The following is a 25,000-nucleotide window of genomic DNA, read 5'->3' as shown; positions in this document are numbered from 1 at the left end:
GAATCACTTGGTGTTAACACTGACTTTTTCCAGACTTCTACAATACTTTCGTGCACGAATTCAGCTCAAGAGCTGACCTGTAGACTGAGACTGGACAAAGCAAACCGTCCTGTAAGTAATTCAAAACCACGGGAAGCTATCTGTGTAACTGCGGATATTCCGTGTGTACGGGCTAAAATTTGGTCTGTGAAACTTTAATTAAAAGAGCATTTGAGGCAGAGGATGGGAAAAAGGTTTCTCCTTTGGCTTTGTACTTCGTGTGTGCTGTTTTAGAGACAGGCTATTTGCAATGATGTAAATACGTAACACAAAACTAACAGTCCTGTAATTCTTATAAAAGAAACTATGGCTTTGCCTGTGTTTGTAAAACTTCCACTTCAAGGGAAATGACAATAAATGACATTGGTTTACTTTCCCCTCATTGCATTGTGTTTTCAGTATTAAAACATGAGAGAATCTAATGGCTGGCCTTAGCTGAAAGAAGAACAAGTACTCTTGCATGCACAAAAACAGTGAAGCGTCATACACCACAAGGCAAGAAAGTCAAAAGGTGTTTGTTCTTTTTAAACCAGGTATCACCACAAACTGGAAAAACAATCTCAGTTCCTCCCTGCATCCCTTAGGCTCTTCTGCACTCTTCCAAGAGGACCTGGAGTCCTGAGAAATGCCCTCCTGCAGCGAACCACATGATGTGAGCATCCCACACGGACATTCCAGGGTGCCAAGCCTCAGTACCAGGTAAATGTTGTTTCAATTACTGGAAGACCCCACAAGGTACTTGGTGCTTCTTCAGAAAGGTGGATGGAACGTCACACATGCAGTGTGCTCTAATGGTTGGAGCTGGATCCGGTCACCAGAGTGACACAGTTCAGGCTGCAGGGTTGCCTGGGGACAAACCTCCCTGAAGAACTCAAGTGGGTCTGACATTAGCCTGTCTTCTTCCAGAAAAAGGCCTCCCCAATTGGGCAGGGACTTCTGCTACTCCAGCAGCACAGTACAGGCATGCATCCAGTCTGAAGTGGGGGGAAGAGGTCCTGACTCAGGATTTCAAGGAGAGAAGAGAGCTTGGATCCAGTCCTTGCTCCAGGGACAGTATTTTTCATTTGTGATGAATGGCATAAGGGTCTTAGATCAAGCAAAATACTGTAGACAATACTGATGTTAGATAATTATTGCATAATTCATAAGGTGAAAAAATCTTAAAGTAAAAAAAAAGGCTCATTTATGAATATCAATAAATTTAATGCAAGAAACATACAGCTTTAAGCCACAATTATTAAGGCAAATGTTTTCAAGTTAGTTCAGATTAATAGTAAATAAGTAATAGGACGATACATCCGTGTAACAAACCTGTATTTCTAACTGCTGAACCACTTGCATTTGCACCCGACACTGAGCAGTGCTTCTGTCATCCAACGCATGTTCATTGTTAAGGTGCCTAGGGAAGAAAGAGAACACTAATAAGACAGTGTTAAGATCAGGAAAATTTCTTTATGAGTCCATTTTTCTCTCCTGTGCATATGGCCCCCATTAGTTTCAGTGGGAGTTATGCAAAAAGATCTAGTTAGAACATGCCTTAGATACAACAATACGAAGTAACAAAACTGATTATTTCATTTAGTTCCACAAACTTTCTCTGTGATGACTGCCAGATGCCCAGTTCCCATCTCCCAGATCACAGAAGCCATCTAAAAGCCTACATAAGCTGGTTGTCACTGAGCTGTTCTGCTGCAGATGAACAACCATTATATGCTTCTTCAAATGATATAATTGCTTTTAGGCTGCTTGAACTACTTTGAATTAATGTAGAATAGTTTAGATTTCTCTTTTTCAATCATTAAAACATAAGCAACAACAGAACGTCCTTTCCCCTCCCTAGAACAGAGCCAAGAATGACAGAAACCAAAGGGGAACATCCCTGATTTTCACTGAAGGTTCCAGAAGCAGCCTCTGAAGGTGATGGCAGTTATCCATGATCTGAGGAACAGTGAGCAATGTAAAGGCATGAGAAGGAACAACTACACACCTTCCACACACAGCAAGGCTCCTGGGGGAGATTCAGGCTACGCAATCGTGCCAGCTTAGCAAAAAAACCCACACTACAGCAGGGAAGGAGAACCACGGGGGGTGGGTATCTGTATATAAAGTACAGCCCACACCTGAATGGCTGTGTGTCACAGGATTCAGTGGGGCATATACAACTTTACACAGCTCATTCAGCCCTGTTTTTTTTTTTCTTCTGAAGCACAGTGACTTCTGTTTGTTCTCTTTCTTCCAGGATCAAAGGAACCCCTCATGGAGCTTTAACAGTGGGTTTGCCACTCTCCTGTGAGACAACTTGAGGATTGGGCTGAGGAAGAAATGGGAGCAAAGGAGTTCTACCTCTGAATGTGGATTTAGTGGCTACTTCCCTGTTTTCAAGAAGAGGTAAGTTCTGTGGGTTCACTGATGATCTTGCAGCTATAGAACTACATGCCATTTTTACCACTAGGAAATACATGTAAGTTGCTCTGAAAGTAATGCCTCCTATTTATTTCCATGGAAACAACAACAGCTACAAAAAGCATAATACTACTACTTGATAGAACAAATTCTTGGCTACAGAACACTATTTTTGAACATAGTCAGCACCATTAGCCATGCATTTTTGCCAGCACTGAACGAGAGCCTGCATTCCACACTTGGAACAATCTGCACCAGCACAGGTGACCCACAGGTTGCTGCCTTAAGGAATGGAGGAATTCAGTGACACACCTCTGCTCTATAAGCAATTCAGTGTCAGACACCATTTTGTAAGACTACCCCTCAGCTACCACCTGTTGCACAGCACCAACAAGTAGTTGGTGGGAAGTTTCAGCCTCTACTGCCATACCACCAACACAGGCAGACAGAATAACACAGAAGGCATTACTTTTGGAGCCACCCTCAAATTTCCCCTTTTTCCTTTTTTTTAGCAGAATTATTCACAGAAGTATGTAGTGATTTGTTGATCTATCTGAAGAACGCGTATCTCAGAAAAAGTGAAGGGTGGACAGATATATTTCTTTCCCCATTATTTGTATCTTCAATTTAAATAACAACATCAGAGTTTAGGGCACAAGGATGGGGTCCGCAAGGGAGCAAAATGAGACAGGGAGGTTCTGTTGTCCTTGCAAGAGAAATGGCTGGGGAGGATGCAAGTAACTATGAAAGCTTTTGCTGATTCTTCTATTATAAAGTTGTATCCTGGTATGCTTGCTTGGCAGTTTATGTTAAAGCATCATGAAGGACAATATATCTCCACTATGCGTGACATAAAACCTGAACAGTTCTTTATCTTCAGTAGAACTCACCTCATTACCCCATGGATGCAAAACTGCACCATCGGTGTAACCAGCAGACAACTGTTCAGAATGTGCCTTTCACTTCTCATTCAAAATAATTTTCCTCTCATAGTTACACATGACAGTGTGTGGTGTGCTAACATAATTGTCCAGTGTTTTCAGTTAATTGGATACACAGTTGTTGTGACTGGAGGCAGCTTTTACCTATGTATCGTCACCACCATCAGCAGTGCACATCACCATGTTTCCACATGTGTGTGTGTGCGTGCACAGAACACATGACAGTAAGCAATGGTGTAGGATCTCCTGGCCTGAGTCTGAGGTTACTGCATTCTCATGATTATTTATTAATTATTGTAACACCATATGTTTGCATAACACCTTACAAAACAGACACAGACACAGTCCTTACCCTGAGGAACTTTACATGTAAGAGCAGGATGCACTGTGGGAAAAGGAAGTCTGGTGCAGTGTAATTTCACTATGATTACATGGTAGCTCGCAGACCGCAGCCTGTTCCTTGAGAGTTAACACAGTAATCTTCAGAAAGTGGGAAGAGATGTGCACCCCGTATGCCACTCTTTCACATCTCGTGACTGCCTCTGCTGTGCATTTTGGAGACAAGTTATTTTACGGAAACATTAAGAGTGTAAAAATTGTTCTAAGTATTATTTTTCCCTCAGTCTTATTTTTTTATTTTTTGCCTGTGAAGTAGGCTTATTTATCATGCATGTACAGGCAATGTAGGGAAAGAAAATCAAGAACTAATGCATTTTTTAAAACCTCTAAGATAACTTTTCTCTGTATAAAGCTGTTGTAGTTTTAGGGTCCAGTGTGCTGCAGTCTGCCAAAAAAGACGCACATTCTTTCCTCCAGAAAGCTGGGAACTGTTCCCAAGTGTTGTATTTTTTTGACGTTGTTTCTTGCCATGCCTTTTAAGTTATGTGAAAGTTGTGCTGGTCAGCTTTCATACTTCATCAACATACTCCCAATCTTCTATCTTGTCTGCATCCTTTACTAATCTCATGTTAACTTGATTTACAATTGAGAAAAACACTGGTTATTTTTTTAAGGGGAGGAAATATTTTGGAGGACTGCAAAGTGTTCCTGAAGAGATGAATTATTGGTTTGAAAACGTGAAGCAGACTGTGCAACGCATACACAGCCTCTTTCATTATTTTGCTGTTTATTCAGTTGTTGAAAGAAATCAGGATTTTCTCCTGATTACATTTGCAGTGTATTAGGAAGTAACAAGGCAAATTATGAACTACACAAAGCATCTTAAAGCAGACTGCAATTAATGTGTTATTGATAAGAAACAGTGCAGCATGTTTTAAAAGAGATAGGGAATTATATACTCTAGGAATGCCCTGGAATGAAACTCAAAAGTTTTTACTACTGTTTTTCCTGTTGGTTTTTCTTTTTTTGTTTGTTTTTGGTTTTTTTTTTTTCAAACAATTCAGATTCTGCAATGCAAAAGATACTACACCATTAGAGAGAGAAGAGAGAGTTTCAACAAAAATTCTGGTGGACATTAACCTCTATCAATTAACCTCTATACAACTCGGCACTCTTGTCAGTCTCCCTCTGTAGCAGCCCAGGACTAAAATAGCAAAGCGCTATAGGTCAGGACGAGGTGCACTGGCAGAGATAGATACATGGAGCAGAAAGTACACAGAACCTGCCTGTGCTTCACTCACTTCCAGCCAGAGCTACTGGAAGCCTGCCTTTAATCAGCACTAAAATTCAGTCACACATTTTTAAAGGGAGAGGGTATTTTTCTAAAACACAATTGTTTTCTGTTATAAAATTGAACCTGAAATTCCTTGAAAGTGATGGAAAAAATCCTCACAGCTTCCAAGTGTCACTGCCAATTACGCCCCTTAATGTTTCTAATTACACAATTTAAATTCAATTTTTAAGAAATGTGATACATTTACCTCCTAGAAATAAAAACAGTATATTCACAAAAGTAAGTAACAGGGTAGTAATTTTCATCCTGAAGAATTTCTGCTAATGTTACCTTTACCTCTTCAAATGTGGGAGTAAAATTAAGTGTGCGGTCCCGTCAGTAACTGCGAGAGGTACAGCACAGCTCCGTTCCCTATCTGTGTGCACATGTATCAGTGCACTGATAAATACTAAGAAAGTGCAAGACAGTACAGGAATTAATATGACCAACAGTTTGGCACTTCTGATTGTCTTGCATTAGCTCACTTAGGTAAGAAAGGTTTTTACACTTGTTTACATTTTAGTGATACTCCATCACTGTATATTTAAAGAGCGAAAAAAGTGCGGAGTGTTTGCATTGATACGCTCAAGTCTTAGAAACCCATTCAATTTATCTGTGCTGCTTTTATTAGACCAGAGACTGCAGACTACAATAATAGTCAATGAGGTTTTGTCTTGATTGAATTTTTCAGTGGAACACAAAAGAACCTTGCCATTAAAATAGTCCTTTATTCTCCTGTATGAAGGCGAAAGGTTTTTAAAGTGTTGTGATGTTCAGTAATGAGCCTCTATCTAAATTATCATTGGTGACAAACTCACAAAGCACTTTTCGAGGACACATAGTTATGAAATGCCAGAGCTGCCACTTTCTTTCCTGTAATTATAGGCTAGCTTGCAGCCCTTCAATGATCATTTATAGAACAGCCTCCAGTGGATTACTGAGAACTTGAAAAACACATACATACCTCTGCCACATCTCCCTTTCCTTGCTATTGTTTACCAGTGATATGTAAAATAGTAGTGCCTATTCATTCCCCCTACTTAATTATGCCAATCAAAGTACAGAAATAGTGTCAGATATAAATACATCGCAACGTGACTAAATAAATAGGCTCAGTATTAACATTAAATTATGAATTTATGTACTTATGACTATTTTATACCCAAATTATTCTCTTTTATGCTTTTATAACTGTCTCAGGTACTACATATTGCTGTTAAAAATTCTCTATGATTTATAAATCAAGAATGAGATAATACTGAAAAATGAGAGGATTGGTGGATTTTCTCAGTCAGTGCCTAATTGCTGTTTCGAAATGCATATGCAAAAGGACATTTCATTAATCATTTAATCATGTCCCTCGCAGGAAGTTGGAACTAATGTTGCAAATACCCTTTTCATATGAATGCTCCATAATACTATCTTATGCATTTGATATATTGCATATGTCATAAACTGTAGCTGCTTCAAAAGGACCAAGTGGGTTGTTATCCCTGAAGATGCTTGTTACAAAACCTTTATTAAGTTTTTTTTTTACTTATTGCTAGTTCTATTTCACAGCTCCATTCTAGTCACCAATAATGCTCTTTCTGATGGCAAAGGTCTGTAAATTACCCATGCAATCACTAACACCATTTCACAGACCTGTTCTACTTCTACTGGTCTGCTAACAAGGCGATTACACACAAATTACTGAATGCCTATGAAATATTTAAATGCATTCTACTCTACTATGCATTAATAAGAGCAAAGCAAGCTCTGGAATTCTGGTTAGCTCCAGTCCCTAATGTCCCCTAATGAGCCTCTTACTGTGACTGCAGTTCAAACAGAGAGGTGAAGAAAAAATGCAAAGGGTGCCTTCAGAAAGGCAGCACTGAACAAACATTGTGTGAGCCAGTTCTAATTTATGGGTCACTTTATAGGTATATTGATTTTTGTTTTCAAAATGGAATAAATGATGTGGTCGACTGACGTTCTTAAAAACTGCTTGGATCTGCGTGCTGCCTGTGTGACTTACACACCGAGGAGTGTAAACATGCAGTCACCTCTCCAAAAACAGTTAAGCAAACATCGCAGAGTGACAACAAGCGCAATAAAGGATCCTTTCAATTTGTCTGATGTGTATTTCTCCTTTCATGTCGCTTTTACAGATATAAATTCGCTTGTTAACTTACAGTGCATATATTACAAATTATCGATCCCATTTTCACTGCAAGAATTTCAAATTCATTTTTAGTTACAACATTTCAAAAGCTAAAGAGAGGTCAGCTCTAAACCACGCGTGTCAGGAATTGTTTTAACAAAATGTTTCACTTGCGTATCAGTGGTGTTTGATTTATTTTGCATCAAGCTTTTTATGTTTAAACATTGACAGGAGTTTAAATACAAAATGTTAGCTGTCACTATTCATTTGGCTGATTATGTCAGATGCCTTAGTTTGGAGAGATGGTGGCACTGTCACCAAATGAAACAACATTCTGATAAGTTCAAAGAAGATTCTTGAGGTCATAATTTTGCAGCCATTCTATGTAGTCAAAGACAAAAAAAAAAAAGAAATAGACAACACACTACAAAAGAAAGAACATAATACTGTGTATCACTTTCCAGATGAAAGATGAAAAATAAAACCCACAGTGAGTTTGATATGGCATTATATTTATTAAGTAATTAATTAAGGTTTTTTTTTTTTACAATTTTGTCATTCTTTTGATGCTTTTTCAATGTTCTTCATAGACTTTTAAATGCTCTCTCTTGCCTTAACAGCAAACACCATCTGTTGGAAAGCTGACCTATCTTCTCTAGAATGATTTTTTCCTCGTCTCTATAGATGAAAACATTACCCATCTTCATGCAGTGGACTGTGCCATGTTTGCAGGTATCTGCTGCATGCAGGTTAAAGAACACTTCTCTACTGTCTGGACTGCTCTATTGTAAACCTTTAAGCTCTACAAGTGAAATCCTTCTACACAAACCACATTAAGACCAATGGAATGATAATTAATTTTGCAGGCAAAATACACTAGAGTTTTGTCAATTGCTACTGCACTCTGATTTTTATAGAAGCAGTGTGAATAACTACTATTAAATGCTTTCAGTGATCTGGTGGGTTCCTCACTTGGAGACCAGCTTCTGTCAACATCTCTTTTGCAGTATAATTATAAATTTTTGAAAGTATTTTTGGCACTCTTGATTTCTTCATTACCAAGCATACTGTTAAACTCTTGTCAGTTTCCTTTTATTTATGTTGTGACTTTTTCTTAAATGTCTTTACATTTTGAAGTTTTTCTTAAGCCAATAGTTGTTGCCTTTACAAAAAAAGTCAAAACTAATCTCACTTGCATGAACAACTGTAATCTAACACCACTTTCATCAAGAGAGAAAACTGCTCCATAAAATATGAACTGTATTTTTGCCTTTAGAATTGAAGTATGTCCAATAAAAGACACAGGATTAAGTTTTCCTGTGTGTACAGAAATATAAGGATCATCTGCACTTTCTTGAAAACAATGCTTATATTTTGAAACACAAATCTATTCCACAGCAAGCATTATATAACTTCTTAAAGCTAATCTGAGTATCTCAAAATAATTCCAGATAACTGTAGTGCCCTCTGATTATCTTAAAAACATAAACAAGTTCATATTGAACCAACAAAAGTGAAGGTGAAAACAGCTTTGATGGCTTTAAGTCATTTACTGTAAGTTAATCATTACTCACAATGGATCTTTTCAATTACTATGAATGTGAAGCAAAGCTAGCGTCTTCTGTATGAATCTTCCTTCTCAGATGCTCTGCACAGTATTTTATGTTTTTGAAGCAAGCTGCTAGGTAAACCATTTTCTTAGCATGGGAATTTAAGAGTTCACTTAATAAACCAGGTACTCGTCAAACTGTCATAAGCATATTCTAGAAATACACACTGCTACACTGGGGTAGTGTACCTTATTAATATTTCATTTTGGTACAATATACTTGCATTAACTTTTTTAACACAGGTATCATATTGTTTCAAGTCAGAAAACCTAAAACATCGTAACAAAGATTAGACTAAGAGCAAAGCCTTGAAAACTACAGCCATTAGTCCTGTCATCCCTGATAAAGTTAATGGTTTGGAAAAATGGTCAATCTTTGAACTAAAAGTTGATATTTAATTGAAAGAAAATGCTTTTTAATTGTAACGGGGACTTTGCATTATTGTGGACATGAAAAGTGACCAGGGATTCTAAGGCAATGTTACGTATTGATTTCCATCTAAACACTGTTGTGTAAAATGAAGGAATATTTCTATTTCATAAACAACATCATCAACTCAACATCGTGACTTACTTGTTTTAAGGGCACAGAAGTCAGAATTGAATGAAAAAAAAAAAGAAATAATGGAATATTCTCAAACTTTTTTTTTTTTTTGCTGGTGTATAGGACAAAAGCCATGACACTGCTGTAAACCCTGACTGACTCTACACCAGAATTATCAAGATGTTATATGTTGCTTTCACATTTTCCAGGGTTATTTGGTTCAGGAAAGCAAGAGCATCTGTAAACCTAGCACCACACCACATTAATCAAAATGGTTTCAGTGATCATGGATTTTAACAAGAGACCTGACATAATGGATTTGTGAAGTCTGGCCACAGAATTAGCATTGCTGTAGCCCAGTGACTATAGACATATTTAGAAAATCTAGCTTTTTCTTGAAAAGGAGCACGCTTGAATTAAACTAATTTAAATTCTTACTATTAATAATACTTATAATGATTCATTGCATTTGGGTGATTTAATTTTCTTTTTAATACAAGAGTTCTTTATGATGTCAGATTCTTTTAAACCCTATACAGTTTTCTGTAATAATTAGCCATTATTTTGACATTCCATTTAATTCATTTATAAACAAAAACAATTTCAAGTGAGAGAAATACACTAGCTCAGATTTGCAAGCCGATATAAGTGACTTCATTTAAAATTGAAAGACAGTGTGAGAGATGGAGAAAGCATTTAAAGTATTTTATGAAAAGTATTTCTCTAATTCTATTACAAAAGTTATAGTGAAACTATATGCTTGTGGTCTGCTGTTAAGGTGCTTCTGTTGCATACCCTGTAGTCTACCATTTGTAAACACATCTTTCTGATGTTTCTGCCAACATCCTGGCAACAAAGCAGTGCAATTTCAAATGAGCTAATTAACTTAATTGTTGATGAAGCATGAAACAGTTCATTCACCCTGTTAGCTGCACCATGACAACATAAGAGTCTCAGCCCCTGAAGTTACTCATCTATATAAGCCTATCTGTAGCTTTTCATTAAGATCTATTGCATGCCAAAACAAGTACAGCTCTTCTGACAAAACCAGACCATAATGTACATAGGTAGAAAATCGGTGGCACTGTAGAAAATTTAAATGAATTCAAAAGTACTAACAACTCCTTTAAGTGAAAAAAAAATAGAAAAGGAAAAAAAAAAAGCTGAAACCCATCATAGTTTGATGAAAAGCTTTGTCACTTATTTTCCCAATGATCCGACTGATTTAGACAATTGCTGGCAAACCCAAATACTGAAAATAAAAACTTCTTACATCACTCCGCAGTTCTGAAAGGTGAAAACCCACTTGTTCACAGCAGTTGTTTTTTGTGAGCACCTTGTACACATACAAGAGTAAAAGCAAAAAAAAATTACCAAAAGAGAGTTAAATGGACACACTTAGTCCTTTGTGCTGTTTGTTTTTTTTTAATAAAGACATTAATTCCCACTATGTCAGAATTTAAAACATGGTTTCTCATACCGCTGCTAGCCAATTTATTATGTAAAGCATCACTTCCAATTTTCCAAGGCTCTGTTTCAGTTAAGGATAGTAAGACAATTAAACAGTGCACTACTGAAAGGATGGCAAAAGTGTTCGACATGTAGGAGGACAACAATTTGACCCTCTGATCATCCAGTTGCTTAAAATGCACACAAACAAATAAACTCGGTTATGATTTACAGTAGAACTTTGCTTGCCATCTTTCACTTTTGCTTGCCATAAGCAACCCTCTACCCATGAATAAGAATCGACCTACTTTAAAAACTGTCCAAAATCTTCACAAACGCTTTCACAGCCAGGCCATTTGCAAACTCCATGACCATAGAGAGTATGGGAGGCCCCAGTCTCCTCATGTGACGAGCTGCAGCAAAAGAATAAGGCATCAGATTCATCTCAAAAGCCATAATCGTTGGAGGCTGCTAGCGCCTGTCAGGTTACGATCAGTGACAAACAGGTCAAAACAGGTCAATTTAGCTCAGAGCAGTCAGAAAAATTTAATCGTTCTATTGAATAGTTCAACTGCCAAGGCTAGATGATGTTCCAATTAGAGAAGAAATAGAGCCAAAGATGACTGTTAATAAAGGATGAAAAAATAAGATGACTGTGTAACACCATATGCTAATTCTGCCATATGACCTTGGTGTAACATTTACCTATAAATAAAAAATATACTATTCAGAGCTGATCGATTCTGAAAAGAAATACTGACGATGGACAATCAGAATTCATGAATAATATGAATATTTCTAGAAAATACTTAGATTTTCTGCTAAAATGGAAATAAATAAATAAATAAATAAATATTATTGTTCAATTTTTTTTTCCATTAACTACTTGAATTAATATACAATCTGCTATTCTCCATGCTGTTTTCAGAACCCCTGCAAGAGTTGCATCTATGTGCAGTTATCAAAACAATTCAGGGGACTACACCATGGATGTGGGCAGCAGCTACACATCCTGAAGGAAAGAAACAGCTCCTCTGACGCAACCACAGAAGTACTGCTAACCAAAAGTAATACTCTAAAGGTCTACCAGAGAAGCATCATGTTTTTAAAGGAAACAAAATGTCAACAGAAAAATACAGTCACAGTCAAAGGAGGACCTGTGATTAATTATTGTCTCCTAATTCAATATTAAAATATTAAATGCTAATTTATTAAAAATGCATGGATTTCTTTTAGAAAATACAACAATTTACAATTTAAGTTATATAGACAGAAATATCTATGAAAACAGCAGCGTGATCCAACAGTAAAGACTAGACTGACAAATGTGTTGATTCATTTATGAACTAAACTACACGCCTACAAAACAGCCCACAAATACACTAATCTGAGATTTCTAATTGTAACCAAAAGTATCTAAGTTCCAATGTAGTAAGACTTCTGATAATTGTAATTGCATCTGCAAAATTAGACATCATTACAGAAACTGACACTCTACTGATAGACAGTTTTGAAAAATCTCGTCTCCATGATACTTGAAGAATTTATATTAATTATTATTTTGTGAGTTGAAATAATGAGACTTATGATGCTAAACAATAGTGTTACATCAAATGATAAGAACAGTTGAAATCTCATATCAGAATTACCTGTCTCGCCTTGCATTTAGAACTGAAGACTGTCCATTCACTATGGAATGATGAGTTATTGGTGGTGATGCTTTGGAAGTGGTGGAGGAGGTAGTAGAGGAGGAATTGTTAGTAGTGAGGTCTAGCCCTCCATGTTTAATGCCATTGTCTTCCATACTGTGAACTCCAGTCACTTCTTTCCATAACTGCTGAATCTCAGCAGGACTTAAGCCAGCTATAAAATGAAAGAGAGCCCCACTAATACAACAAAATAAAGAGTTTCATATTATGAGCTCAGTGTTATTAATGGATTAATGCCAACAATAAAGCTGATGTAGTTTTTCCAGCACAATCAACGTGTAGTAAAACATAAATTCATTTTTCTTCAGCTAGAAACCAGGTAATCTAGCTGTCTTCTCTTGGATTATAAATAGTCAATCAGAAATCAGCAATTTGATTAATACCATACTCCTCCTAAAAACACTACTCAAAAACAAAAGCTACAAAGATATTGCAACTACTTGAAAAACAAAACAAAACAAAATCCAAACAACTGAATACGTGTGCAGACAAGATTTTTGTTGTCTGCATAATAAATTTGACAGGAAAATGTAACTCAGTGTATCCACATTTAACTTGTCTTTTAGAATTCCTCTTATTCAAAATAGAAGTTTATTACACTAAGGATATAAACACTAATATTCTCCTTAAACACTTGAGTAGGAAGTGGGAGAAGCAGACAACAAATAAACAGACAAAAATGGATCTAAAAGATCTTCACAGGTTTAAGATTCGAGCAGAAGGCATTTTAATTAATGATACCTATAAATTCATTAGTTTTGCCCAGGATTTAAAAAATGTTTTGATGTTAATATGTGTCTTAAGAGACAATAAGCAAAGTGCAGAACAATACTACTAAGCACAGGACTACATACTGCAAATTGTTTCAGCTCTTTGGTGCCATTCAGTGGCACCAAAAATCATAAAGGTAACTAAACTGGGCCATTTAGAATTCCTTCTGCACAGCTGAAATTACATATAGTGTAGACCATCAAATTCCTCCACTATTCTTTGTCCATCCCTACTGTGGAAACCAAACTGGAGACTTGGCTAGGAGACAGGAGACTCCATCTCCTGGGGCCATGGGCAGTCATAAAAAATCTAAGAGCTTCTCCAACTTCTCTGCCTGATGCATAGTACTGTTCTGGAATCTGGCCACCAGATCATAAAATCACAGAATCGTGTACCATTGCAGATAAAGATCAAATCTGCTTAGTACTCCAGTTGTAGTCTGAAAACTTGTCGTTTCCAGGATTCATTCACAGCCACAGATTGCAATAGTCTGTAGAATGTATTTACACATCTGTGTTAGGGTTGCCATTACTAAACTAAGAACTTCACATGAAGTTGTGGAAACTTCCATTAGAAAATGATTCTGCCCAAAGACTCACAAAACCAAACAAGAGCTGTGAGTGTTCTCTTACCTCCTCTATATTACATGAGAATTATCTTATGTATCCAATGCAGGAAATTAAGATATTGAAAGATGAAGAGTTCATCATAACTATATACATATTCTGTCACTGCCTGTCTTTATAAAATTAGCATCTCTTTTGAAGAGCACTGAATTAAATGTAGAAAAGAAAATGAGAAAAAATTTCTGAGCCTAACATAGCTTGGGATAGAGTTATCTCAAAATCTAACTCAATCTTTTCAAACTTTTCTCAGCAAGTGAAAGTACACAGGCCGCTCCAAAAGTAATGCCTTCTGTAAGTTTCCATGGAAATGACAACAGATACGAAGAGTACAATAACACTATTTGATAGAGCAAATTCTCAGCTACAAAATACAATTTTCAGCTTAATCAGCACCATTTGCTGTGCATTTTTGCCAGCAATAAACAAGAGCCTGCATGCTATGCTTGTAAAAATCTACACCAGTGGAGGTGACACACTGTCCCTGTCACCACTAAACACACCGCTCACCACCTCACTGTGCTCACATTCACTCTGGTCTCCACAAACTTTCAGAAATATTGATGAATATCAATGGGTGTAAATTTTTTTCCTCAAGGAGGATTTTAATGGCATAGATTTGCTTCATAGGCACTTCCAAACACCATTTGTCAGCCTGCCCCTCTGCTGCCATCTGTCACACGGAAAACAAAAGGGAACTGAGTACTAGTGGGAAGGTTCAGCCTCTACTGCCATATAACCAACTGCCACTTCTGATATTGGGGTTAACAAAAAAAATAAAAGAAGGCATTACTTTCAGAGCATACCTCATTGATAGGACACTGACACAGTACCTTCAACTGCTTGAATACAAAGCATCACAAATGCTGAAGTTGTCTGAGCTGATTTGTGTCCCAACTTTCTGTATTATAAGTATTTAAAATTTAAATTTCATTCAAACTTTTAAGCAAAGATAGTTTTGCTTAGTTAGCAGGATGCATTCTAAAGATGTAAAGACCTTTTTTCACTGTTGGGAAAATCTCATTCTTAGATAACATTTTATTTTGAAGGTAGAACTCACAGTGCTAAAACAGATTCAACAAGAAATGTGAAAAATGACAGTAAGTTCCTCAATACTTCTCAATAGCTGTCTCACCATGAAGTACGCAAAGCTATTAAAGAAGAGACTGCAAGTAATTTACAGAAATAATAATTTCTGGAAGTAGTGTGGAAACAAATTGGTTGGAAGATATTCAGTTTTATATAAGTTATAGAAAGAGCTCATTTTTAGACTACTTAATATCCTTTTTCTCTGCCTTAGATACCAACATCCATTGACAAACACTGTTAATGACAAAGTGAAAAAAGCTGACTGGAATGTAAGTATTAAAACCAGAGCTTAAATCGTACTTAAACAGCAAAAACACAAGGCTTTAAGGAAGTAAGGAAAGAAGGTAGGCTCTAATTTACTGCATTAGAGAGATGGGTAACTGGAGTGATGGTAATACTTGCTGTAATTGTTTAATGAAGATAAGTAATTACTGCTGTGTACATGAGGTATGTTCCAGCAAAGCTGCAAATAACCCATTTTAGCATGGTAAATAGTAGTTATCCACCAATACAATAACAAAATAAAAGGAAAAATAATGTATGCATTTAGGTGGCACGATATACGTAGAACACCATTCACTTCAAACTCTCCCCTTCTTCCTACCACTGAAAGAAATAAACTACATTTATACTTAAATTCAAACCAAGAATAAACTCATCTGTTTGAATAATCAGAATGAAAACATATTGTGTCTTGTAAGAAAATTTTCATTGCGTATCACCAGATTTCAGGCCCTGTAGGAGCTCAGTAAGAGCGGGTCTGGGAACACAGATGAATAAATCCCAGTGGGAGCACATAGCATGGTCTCCTTCTTTTCCTATTTCTCCTCTGAATTTTTGGGAACCCAACCCTCTGCAGAGTAAAGCTATAGATGACTTTTAAAATCAGAAAGGAATTTTTCTTTGGACTCAGGCTGGTTGATTTTATCACTTCTTCAGAACACACTGAAAGTAAGTTGCCCTTTAGGATAAAAGGATCAAGGTCAGGGACTTTAAAAGTATCAATTTAATACGGGAATATGTAATTAATTGTAAATTACAACCATTTTGTAGCTCTTGCGTCTAAAAGAGACCAACTTCCATTTTAAAAGAGATCTGTAAAATGGCTGACAGGTATTTTTGTCTGGATGTAAAAGCAGGGTAAGTTTTAAAGTTTCACAGATTGTGATAACTCTCAGAATACCCTCTCTATGCTACATTAAAAGAGAAAGGATGAATCATGATATCCAGGGTGGGATAATAAATAAGAAATGTAATGAAAAGAACCAATACTAATTCACTCCATAATGTTCTAACACCTGCAACTCCTGAATTTTGAGATTAGTTTTCTAACTCTTTTAACTACTATTTACTCTACTTTCATATTTGGATAAATATGTAAAATGACCACTTATAAAACTCAACCATGTGCCTGTTCTTCATTTCCCTACCTAGACTGACAAAAGTCAGGTTTTATTTTTCATTTTTATTGTTGTCATTTAGATCCCTTTGCACTTAGCTGAACATCAGCATAACATTACATAGAAGTACCTGTGAGCCAATGGCTCTGAGTACAGGGTAGTGAAGATCTCACCTCAAAATAAATGCTCCTACAACTCCTGCATCTTGTTTGCTGTACCTAATCATCAAGAAAACACTGCCTTTTAAAGGCAGTAACTAGGCTTGGAGCAAACCTCAGAGCTGTACATGGAAGTTATGTCTTTTCATACTAACAAATGAAAAAAACCTTCTTTGTCAGTAACAATTTGTGTTTTACTAGACTCTTTATTACCAATAACTTTAGAAACAAGAATCCCCCTGTGCTCCTCTCATTGTTTTAGTCATCCTTGTAACTCTGAAGTCTAAGTGGATACATATAAAAATATTTGTGTTACACATCCGTAAATCGTTCTCTATAATCGTATTATATATCCTGCAACACAGTGGAAGGGAAAAAAACGTCATTTTACCATATCCAGTGTGTACTGCCTTAAATAAGGTCTGATGGCTTAATTTAATATTACCACAAAAAATGTCTGTCATAAAATTTGCCACATTTTTATGAGAGAAACAAAGGAAAAGATTGATTATCTTACTCTTGAACAAACTCCAAACAGCGGAATCTATGGTGGCATTAGTAAGCAGTATATGGGTATTTTATATGAGTAAATCTAAGTCTTAGGAGAAAATTTCAACAGATCTGAAAACCACTAATCTTCATTACATTATGAGCTACATACATTGAGTGCTTTATCTTCCTATGAAAGAGAGGAACCGTAAGAGAAGCCCACTGAAAGAACTGTGAGCCAGGAGCAGCTCTGCATTTGGTTCTCAATTTGTTTCAGCATGTTTCTAGAAAGACATTCCTTCTTACTCTCACCACTCTAACTCCCTAGGCACTCTGTGGTCTTTCTGGAGGCACTGAAAGATGTTCCTAGGGAAACCAACCAATGTTTTCTCTCCCTTGCACATTCATATCAGGGCTATCAAAAATCAAGGTCCTACCAATTCACTTCTACATTTAGAGGAATCCCACATATACCACAGATACCAGAAAACAAAACTGGAAGAATGAAATTCATTATTATTATTATTAAAAAAAAACCCCAAAAAACAAAAACAAAAAAAAAACCAAAAAAAACCACAATGAAGCAAAAGCAAACAGGAGATTTAATTTAAAAACAACAATACATTTCAGTTGTAACACTTGTTATTTTTTACTTTCTTTAGTATCGGTTTTGGTCTTAAGTTATACTATCTACTAAAGAAAAGGTAATTTTTATGTTTTTCTACTAGAAGTGGATGAATGACTATTGCATTAAATTAATGAATATCAATGCAATTGGGTAGGTGTGATGAGGGAAATCTATATGGATTGCTCAATGTGAGAGAAAACCTGAGGAATTCCTCTTGCAACAGATGGCAAAAGAGGAGGTTGTAGGAGGTAAAGATGTTCAGAGGAAGGCTGTGTTTCAATTATTTTTTTTCCATTTGTGCCCAATGTGACTTTACACAGAAGGAAACCTAGAGAGTATTTTTACTCTCACGTGTCCAAGTTCATGAATCAGTATGCTTCCTCATTGCTGTTCCCAAATAATAAGGTGTGGTATGATAGCTCATCATGACTTTTCTGCTTCTGTAGTTTTTGTAGATTTAGGTACGCTTGCATTTTTTCCACACGATACAATGCACGTAAACAACTTAATACATTTATCATCTCAGCTTTTCCGTGACTGAAGCTTTAAGTGGTTATGACTTTCTCATGCCTTCTGCTTCTTTTTGGCTTTTTTTTTTTTGGTCTACACTATTGTCTTACACTGTGTACTCTGCCCTTGCTCATCTAATTACTGAAGCTTCGATTTCGTAACAGTTATCTGGTGGAGGAACCAGATACCTGCATAAAGGCCAATTAAAAGTAAGGTTATCTGTCACGAACACAGTCTAAACAATGCTCATTGCAAGACCAGAGTGGCAAAGATCAGAACATTATGTAGTTTTTATGACAGACATTTAGCTCACCTATGTACAGTAACACAAACAGAAACATGCTGCGTGGGTCAGAGAGTCCTTAGCATGTTAAGTCTCTGCCTTGTCTCAAAATGCAAGCAGTCTTTATTTCCAAGCTAATTCATTTTTCAAAAGCTCGTGTCCTATTTTCTTTCAACCATGACAAAACATTTTTGGTAAAGTTCTCTACTGTTATTAGTCAGTCATAATTCATTACTATTGGATTCTCAACTTACAATTTTTTTTTTTATATTTAACACATCTAATAGGAAGGAGTAGTAAAGAAAATGAATTATAAGCTAACTACCTAAAATCAAATGTCATCACTTGAAGATTCAAAGTATTTTTCAATAGCAAACACTTTATTTTCTTAGAAAATGTGAGGTTTAGGATAACTTCAATATCACTTTTTCATTCTTTTTATATCTGTTCACTTATATTAAATGAAATGGTAACATTCACACTAAATCAGACTTCAGTAAGTCCTCAGAGAAAAGCAATAGCACTTGAACAGTGTTGCTATTAGAAATTGTTTTCATACCATAAGGCTAATAAATATGCATCTTATGTTCTAGGAAAAAAAAAACATTAAAAAGCTACTTTTTTCTATAAAAGTATGCTGTCAAATTTATCTGCCTCAAGAAAAAATTGTAACATGAATAATAATATTTTAATAATAAAATATTTTTAAGCATCATAACGGGAAATTGTTGAAGTTCAGATGGAAAGATGCAGAAAGCATTCCAGCAAAGGGAATGGTTAAAAAAGTTGCGAATTAGAAATTACTCCAATCCTGTTTTATTGGTATACCTTGTGGCAGAGACTGGACAGGAAGAGCAGACTGGCCAGGTGGGATGGAAATGAGTCCCTGACGCTGAAGGTTCAGCAGATGTTGCTGCTGCTGAAGTTGTTGCATCTGGAGGAGCTGCTGCTGGAAGACAAGCTGCTGGGCTGCCAACTGCTGCTGTTGCTGCTGAGAAAGAAGGAAAAGTATGCATCAAAGAATAAAGTGGGCATTGGAGGCTAGAAAGACAAACATGTAAAATCAACTTACTTCCCTTTAAGCTCAGTTGTTAAATAATAATGCTGTTGCAGACTACTTGGGACAGTGAAATCGTCTGAAATTTTCTGTTATATACATTCAAACTATTAGCTGCTAGGGAACATGGCAAGATACACTTAATGACACACTAAAGGAAAGGGTCAAGAGAAAGTACATAACAGCTGTTGGAAAGAACAAAAACGCCTAGCTCATGGCAGATGATAACAAATTCATCTATGCTAAAAGTGTAACTCTTTAGGGCCTCCTGTGATTTGAGGGCACTCTTGTTTTTCCAATTGACTAACTTTGGTCCGCAGTGGCCCATGAACGTGGCCTCCAGTGATCTATTAGTAAACTGGGATGTAGCCTTCATTTCACCGGCCTGTTAGCGCTCTCTCACTTCTGGCTGGAATATATTAAAACGAGCACCGCTTCCAAGGCAAAGAAGTGCCCTATTATGAGTAGAAGTATAAGTTCCAATTTTGTGAGGCATTTCAAGACAAACTGGAGTCTGCAAAGACTCAGGAGGGTATAAGCAGGCAGTCACACTTCAGAGAAAGACAAGCTGCTGCGGAAGACCTTTCCTTTCTAGTTTGGGGAAAAGAGAAACTTCTGATGCGCTCACTGGAAAACAGACTGCATAATGGAGCAAGTCATGTGGATTGCCCAGAGCCTCCGGAGAAATACAGGAGCAATTTCTATTCCGTAGTTGATGGCTGTCTGAAATTCTATTCACAAATCCAAACAGAAACAAAGCCTCAGGAGGTCACGACTGCTTCCTCAACGTTTGCATAATGGGCAGCTTGAAGACAACGTCTAGGATACCTGCTGATCAATTTAACTACTTCAACATGTTTTGTTTGTATTATGTTTATATTTGATGCAGTCTGCTGACAAGTGCAAGCTAGGCCTGAGAAACCAGCTTGTCAGGTTGATTTATGAGCACATCAAACTGTAACTTTCTACTCGCCACTCCAAACCTACAGTAGCAGTTCATTAATCAGGGGCCTGTGACTTTGAAATCTGTGCTCAATCGCTTTTTTTTTTCAGCCACAGACTAAATTTGCATGCTCTCTGAGCTGTGCCATGGAGAGAAGTGTGGCTCCCTCCTCAGCATGGGCTGCCCGCTGGATAATCAGTGCTGCGTCCCCACGCCACTCGCGTGCTCTGCACACTCAGGTTCATTAGCAGACATTAGACAACAGAAGTGCTGGACTGCTCAAACACTGCATCTCAGACAGGGGAGCAGGAGAATTACATCGGCACTGCTATTAAGCCCCATAAAAAACACAGGAACGGATCATTGATGGCTGGATTCTTGCTACAGGAAAAGACCTAAAGTAGCCTCATCTTTTCCAAGCTTCTGCCAGCTCATACCAGTATGTATCAGCAAGGCTCTTGGCTCCTACCTCTTTTGCTTGCTTTCCTGGGTGCTGCTGCTGCTGCTGTTGCTGCTGCTGCTGCTGCTGCTGTTGCTGTTGCTGCTGCTGCTGCTGTTGCTGCTGCTGCTGTTGTTGTTGCTGTTGCTGCTGCTGTTGCTGCTGCTGCAAAAGCTGAAGATGTAACTGCTCTTGCTGTTTCTTGTAAAACTCTTGTAGTTGTTGCTGAATAAACCATTTTGACTTTAATAAATAAAGGCAAAAGTTTCAAGTATTATAAATCTCCTAAACTCTTCTAGATTGGCATATGGTGGCGTAGCCATTAAGAATCACCTCATAACAAAAGTGTGATTTGAAGAGGCAGATCTACATACATTTTTTTCCAAGGCGGTTCTGAAATTTTCCAATGCAGATTCCAAAACATCCTAAACAGAAGGGTATAGAAAATCTGTATTCTAAAGGGAACGCAAGAGCTAAATTAACTCCTGAAGTAACTATACCTAAGTTCCTCATATGTCCTACATAACAAACCTGAAGCTGTACTCATCCAATTGAAAGAAACCAACAAGTCACTAAGGCCAAACTAAACTGTCTGTTTCTTAGAGGGGGGAAAAAAAAAAAAGGTAATTAATCTGTCAACCTGTTTAGTGGGATGCCAGATTCACAACTGAAGGTGAATTGCCTGTAATGATCATGGTACAAGAAAGTAAAGTGTTTAAACACACAGTGACTGAAGTATGACTATCAGAAAGATCATTTTCTGCATGACAACAAAGCATCCAAAAATCCATTCTTACTCTGGGGTTCTGATCACTGACACTACCTATTTACTGTAAGAGTAACAAGTTCTTGGATTCTTCACTTAGCCACCAGAGTTTGTGCTAAGGAAACAGCAACCTCCTCCTTCATCTTTATCTGGGACAAATTATTGGAGGTATAAAACAAACTTCAAAAAAATAAACAAAACAAAACAACTTTTTCCTATGATGAAAAAAGCTGTTACATTCAAATTTCATAACCGCATACCGTTTATGTGACTAAAAGGAGCACTACAGTGTTATGAATTTTAAAGCAACAATTATCTACAATTCTATTTGCACTTCCTTTGGCAAGTCTACAATTAAAATGTGCCTAGGCACTTGAAAATTTAAATATCAATTTGTTCGGGATTTGTAATGCATCTGCCACTGCTGCTGCTGCTGTTTTCAACATAGTATTAAATGTTTCAAAATTGCAATTTCACACTTGTGCAATTAAAACAAGAAATTTAAAGACTGAGAAGTTTCACACTCATTTTCATCCTTTTTGGTGTAATGAGTGATGGAATGCTGCCAACTAAGACCCATCAAATCTGGCTAATAGTTGTGAGAATGCCCTGTGCTAGCGGTCCAAAGCAGGTAACACACATTACCTGCTGCAACATAACGGCTTGCTGCTGCTGGAGAAGTGCTTGGAGCTGCTGGGGAGACAACACTTGCTGCTGGAGAATCTGCTGCATTTGCTGAGGGGTGATCACCTGGGGAGTCATCATGGCCACTGACACAGGCACCTGCACAGAGAAAGAAAGATATCATCATCAAACACATCTTCGTTCGCCTGCACCACAGCTGTATGTCTTTTTTATTTTGTACCAAAGATGGTCCATAATTTTTTACATAATATTTATCACTGTGAAGTTCCAGTTTCAGTCAGAATCTGTTATTTTAAGACCACAGTACTGTGGCACTCTATTTCCAGAGGCATCAGATTCGATCAGACTCAAGCTTTATGTTTCGCATCTCTTATGTGTTCCTGTAAGAAATTCAAGCATTGGCTAGTACAAATGTGTATTTAAAAATAAATGATTGCATGGCAGGGCTCTCAACACTTCATAATCAATCATCTTATCAAGTGTCATAATGTTACAAATGGAAAAATCTATTGAGACATTTTCAGAAGATATGATTAAAACAGATAGAAAAATAAGTATCTTAAAGCAGCAAATGTTTTACAGAATAAAGATGCCTAGCTTAGAAAAGTGTTTGCTTAATACAACATTTTAATATAAGAAAACTTGCTTAGATGGTCCCTTAAGGAAGTCTTATTTATACAGGAAAAAAAAATACTGAGGACTTTGCGAGTGCAGAATAAGGGACTGCACCTCAGCTACTGATCTCTGTAGAGGGAGATGTTTTTTCAGGCACTCAGATGAAAATTGCAAGGTTTGTAACCTTCTTGTTAGATTTACCAGCTTGCCCACTCACCTCTACAAACGCATTTTTGCATAGGTGCCAATTTGGACACAGCTTCATTTTCATCTAATTGTGCACACATGCATAAACCCCCACTTGTACACACGCTCTTAGGTGTGAGCAGCAAAGGCACAGCAAATGTGTGCGTGTGGATGAGAGGCAAGTCCTCTAACAGAGCCCGAGGGATGTGCAGAGCTGCTGCAGCAGGTGCACTGTGTGAAACCACTGCTCAACTGGGCCCACAGGCAGGCAGACAGCCGCCAGCAGGACAAGTTTTTCACCCTTGAAAAAGCAACCACTGTCCTGTCTAGCAACATTCAATGGTGCTTTTTTCTCTACATAATTGAAAGCTGGCATAGAAATACTGCCTTGCGATAACTTTGTAGGACACTGCAGTCTTCAGTAAATCAGAAAAATTCATATATTTTTAATAAAATAAATCATAAGCAACTCTTTAGAAGAAATATTTTTCTAGTACTTTTATTACTTGAATCTGTCCCAAAAGGCTTTACATAAAAGCCTTCACACTTACAGAAAAACACAGGTCTTCTAAAATTTACATTTAGAAGAAATTACTTCATCCTGTACTTGTATAGATTAACACCTCTCACGTGATTCATCACAATGTAAATTTATCTTTTAAAACACTGACTAACGAAAAGTCTGAAAATAAAAATTCCACTACTCCCAAGTCTGATAACCTTTTGCAAACAATGAATGCATTTTAAGAGTTAAAGTTCTGAAGCCCATACTCTAAAATAGTGGAAGAGACAAACAAGACTTCCATTACAGTCCAGCCTTTGGGGAGGATTCATCTCTTATCTTCAGACATCAGGTGAGACCTTTTATCTCTGCTGTCACTGAACTCTTTCTATAGTCAATAGGACAAGGAAGTCCCAAGGAAGGTGTATCTGATCCAATTTAAACTATTTTAGCATAGGATGCACCATCCTCTGAATGCTCCTGTCCCTCCCCATTGAGTCCAGACCCACAACGAGTAGGCATCTCACTTACTAGTGGTCAACGTTGGTTGCTACCCACAGTGACCCCCACCAGCTCTGTAGCATTGAAAACACATCTCTATTCAGTGATATTTTATTCTAAGTCTACCAAGTCTTAAGGGCAGGAAAAACAACTTGTTACAACTTTGGGACAAATGAGCAGACAGTAAAACTCAATGATTGCAGCAGCCTGTGACTGAAGACATAAGGTTTTCCTGTTAACAAAAGATACGAACATTCGTTCTTGCAACACTTTTACCTCAGTGATACTACTGAACTCTCATGTGTGACACAATTGAGGATGTAGTGAAGAAGGCAAACACCTTCCCAGTTCAACCACTACCTCTTTAAATCCTGAAATAATTTTCCTAGCCTGTACATGCCTACCACTCTACCATACAGCAAATGGTGAAAGAGTTGCATCATTTCCCCTCTTCCTTTGGCATCCACTCCTGGCAGATGTATTTTCAAACACACAAATAAAAATTCTCATCTACACAGAGTGCAAACCAGCATCTCTGGAAGTGGCACCGACTGAAGCCAGTAAGATGCAGGCCATGCTCTGTTCCTCAGTCTGAACGAGAGCTTCCACTCCACCAGCCCCATTTCTGCTGGGCTTTGTAGCATCTGTTACAAATCTCCCTGGCAGTGTACTTGCTCTCATATCTGGAGACACACCTGCTCTGTTGTGCTCCAAGAGCCTTTCTATTTCTATTTTTTCCCTGTATACTTTAGCAGACACTTTCAACAGTATAAACTGGAGCAGAGAACCTAATTCACTTGTTTTTTCAGGACGGTGGGAAAAGGCACAAAAACAGGCAGTCGTGACCATTAGTAAAATGCATACTTACGTAGATGATACTGCCCTT

The 25,000-nt window shown here is 37.3% G+C and overlaps 1 protein-coding gene across 3 annotated transcripts in view; it reads right to left on the bottom strand.

Annotated features, from left to right (window-relative positions):
- FOXP2 (forkhead box P2) overlaps window positions 1–25,000 on the bottom strand; it is a 404,432-nt gene that overhangs the window by 38,611 nt on the left and 340,821 nt on the right. For all 3 annotated transcript variants that reach the window (XM_065743467.1, XM_065743469.1, XM_065743468.1), the window contains 6 exons: window positions 22,311–22,448; window positions 20,930–21,124; window positions 19,289–19,451; window positions 12,450–12,663; window positions 11,109–11,213; window positions 1,351–1,438 (listed from right to left, as the gene is read on the bottom strand). In XM_065743467.1, coding sequence (XP_065599539.1) covers window positions 1,351–1,438; window positions 11,109–11,213; window positions 12,450–12,663; window positions 19,289–19,451; window positions 20,930–21,124; window positions 22,311–22,448 — 903 coding nt within the window. The remainder of the gene's footprint in view (window positions 1–1,350; window positions 1,439–11,108; window positions 11,214–12,449; window positions 12,664–19,288; window positions 19,452–20,929; window positions 21,125–22,310; window positions 22,449–25,000) is intronic.

Source organism: Cyrtonyx montezumae, unplaced genomic scaffold, assembly GCF_038088225.1.
Source record: "Cyrtonyx montezumae isolate F1298 unplaced genomic scaffold, pur_monq_1.0 scaffold_3, whole genome shotgun sequence".
Lineage (NCBI taxonomy): Eukaryota > Metazoa > Chordata > Aves > Galliformes > Odontophoridae > Cyrtonyx > Cyrtonyx montezumae.
This window is presented reverse-complemented; position numbering and strand designations above follow the sequence as displayed.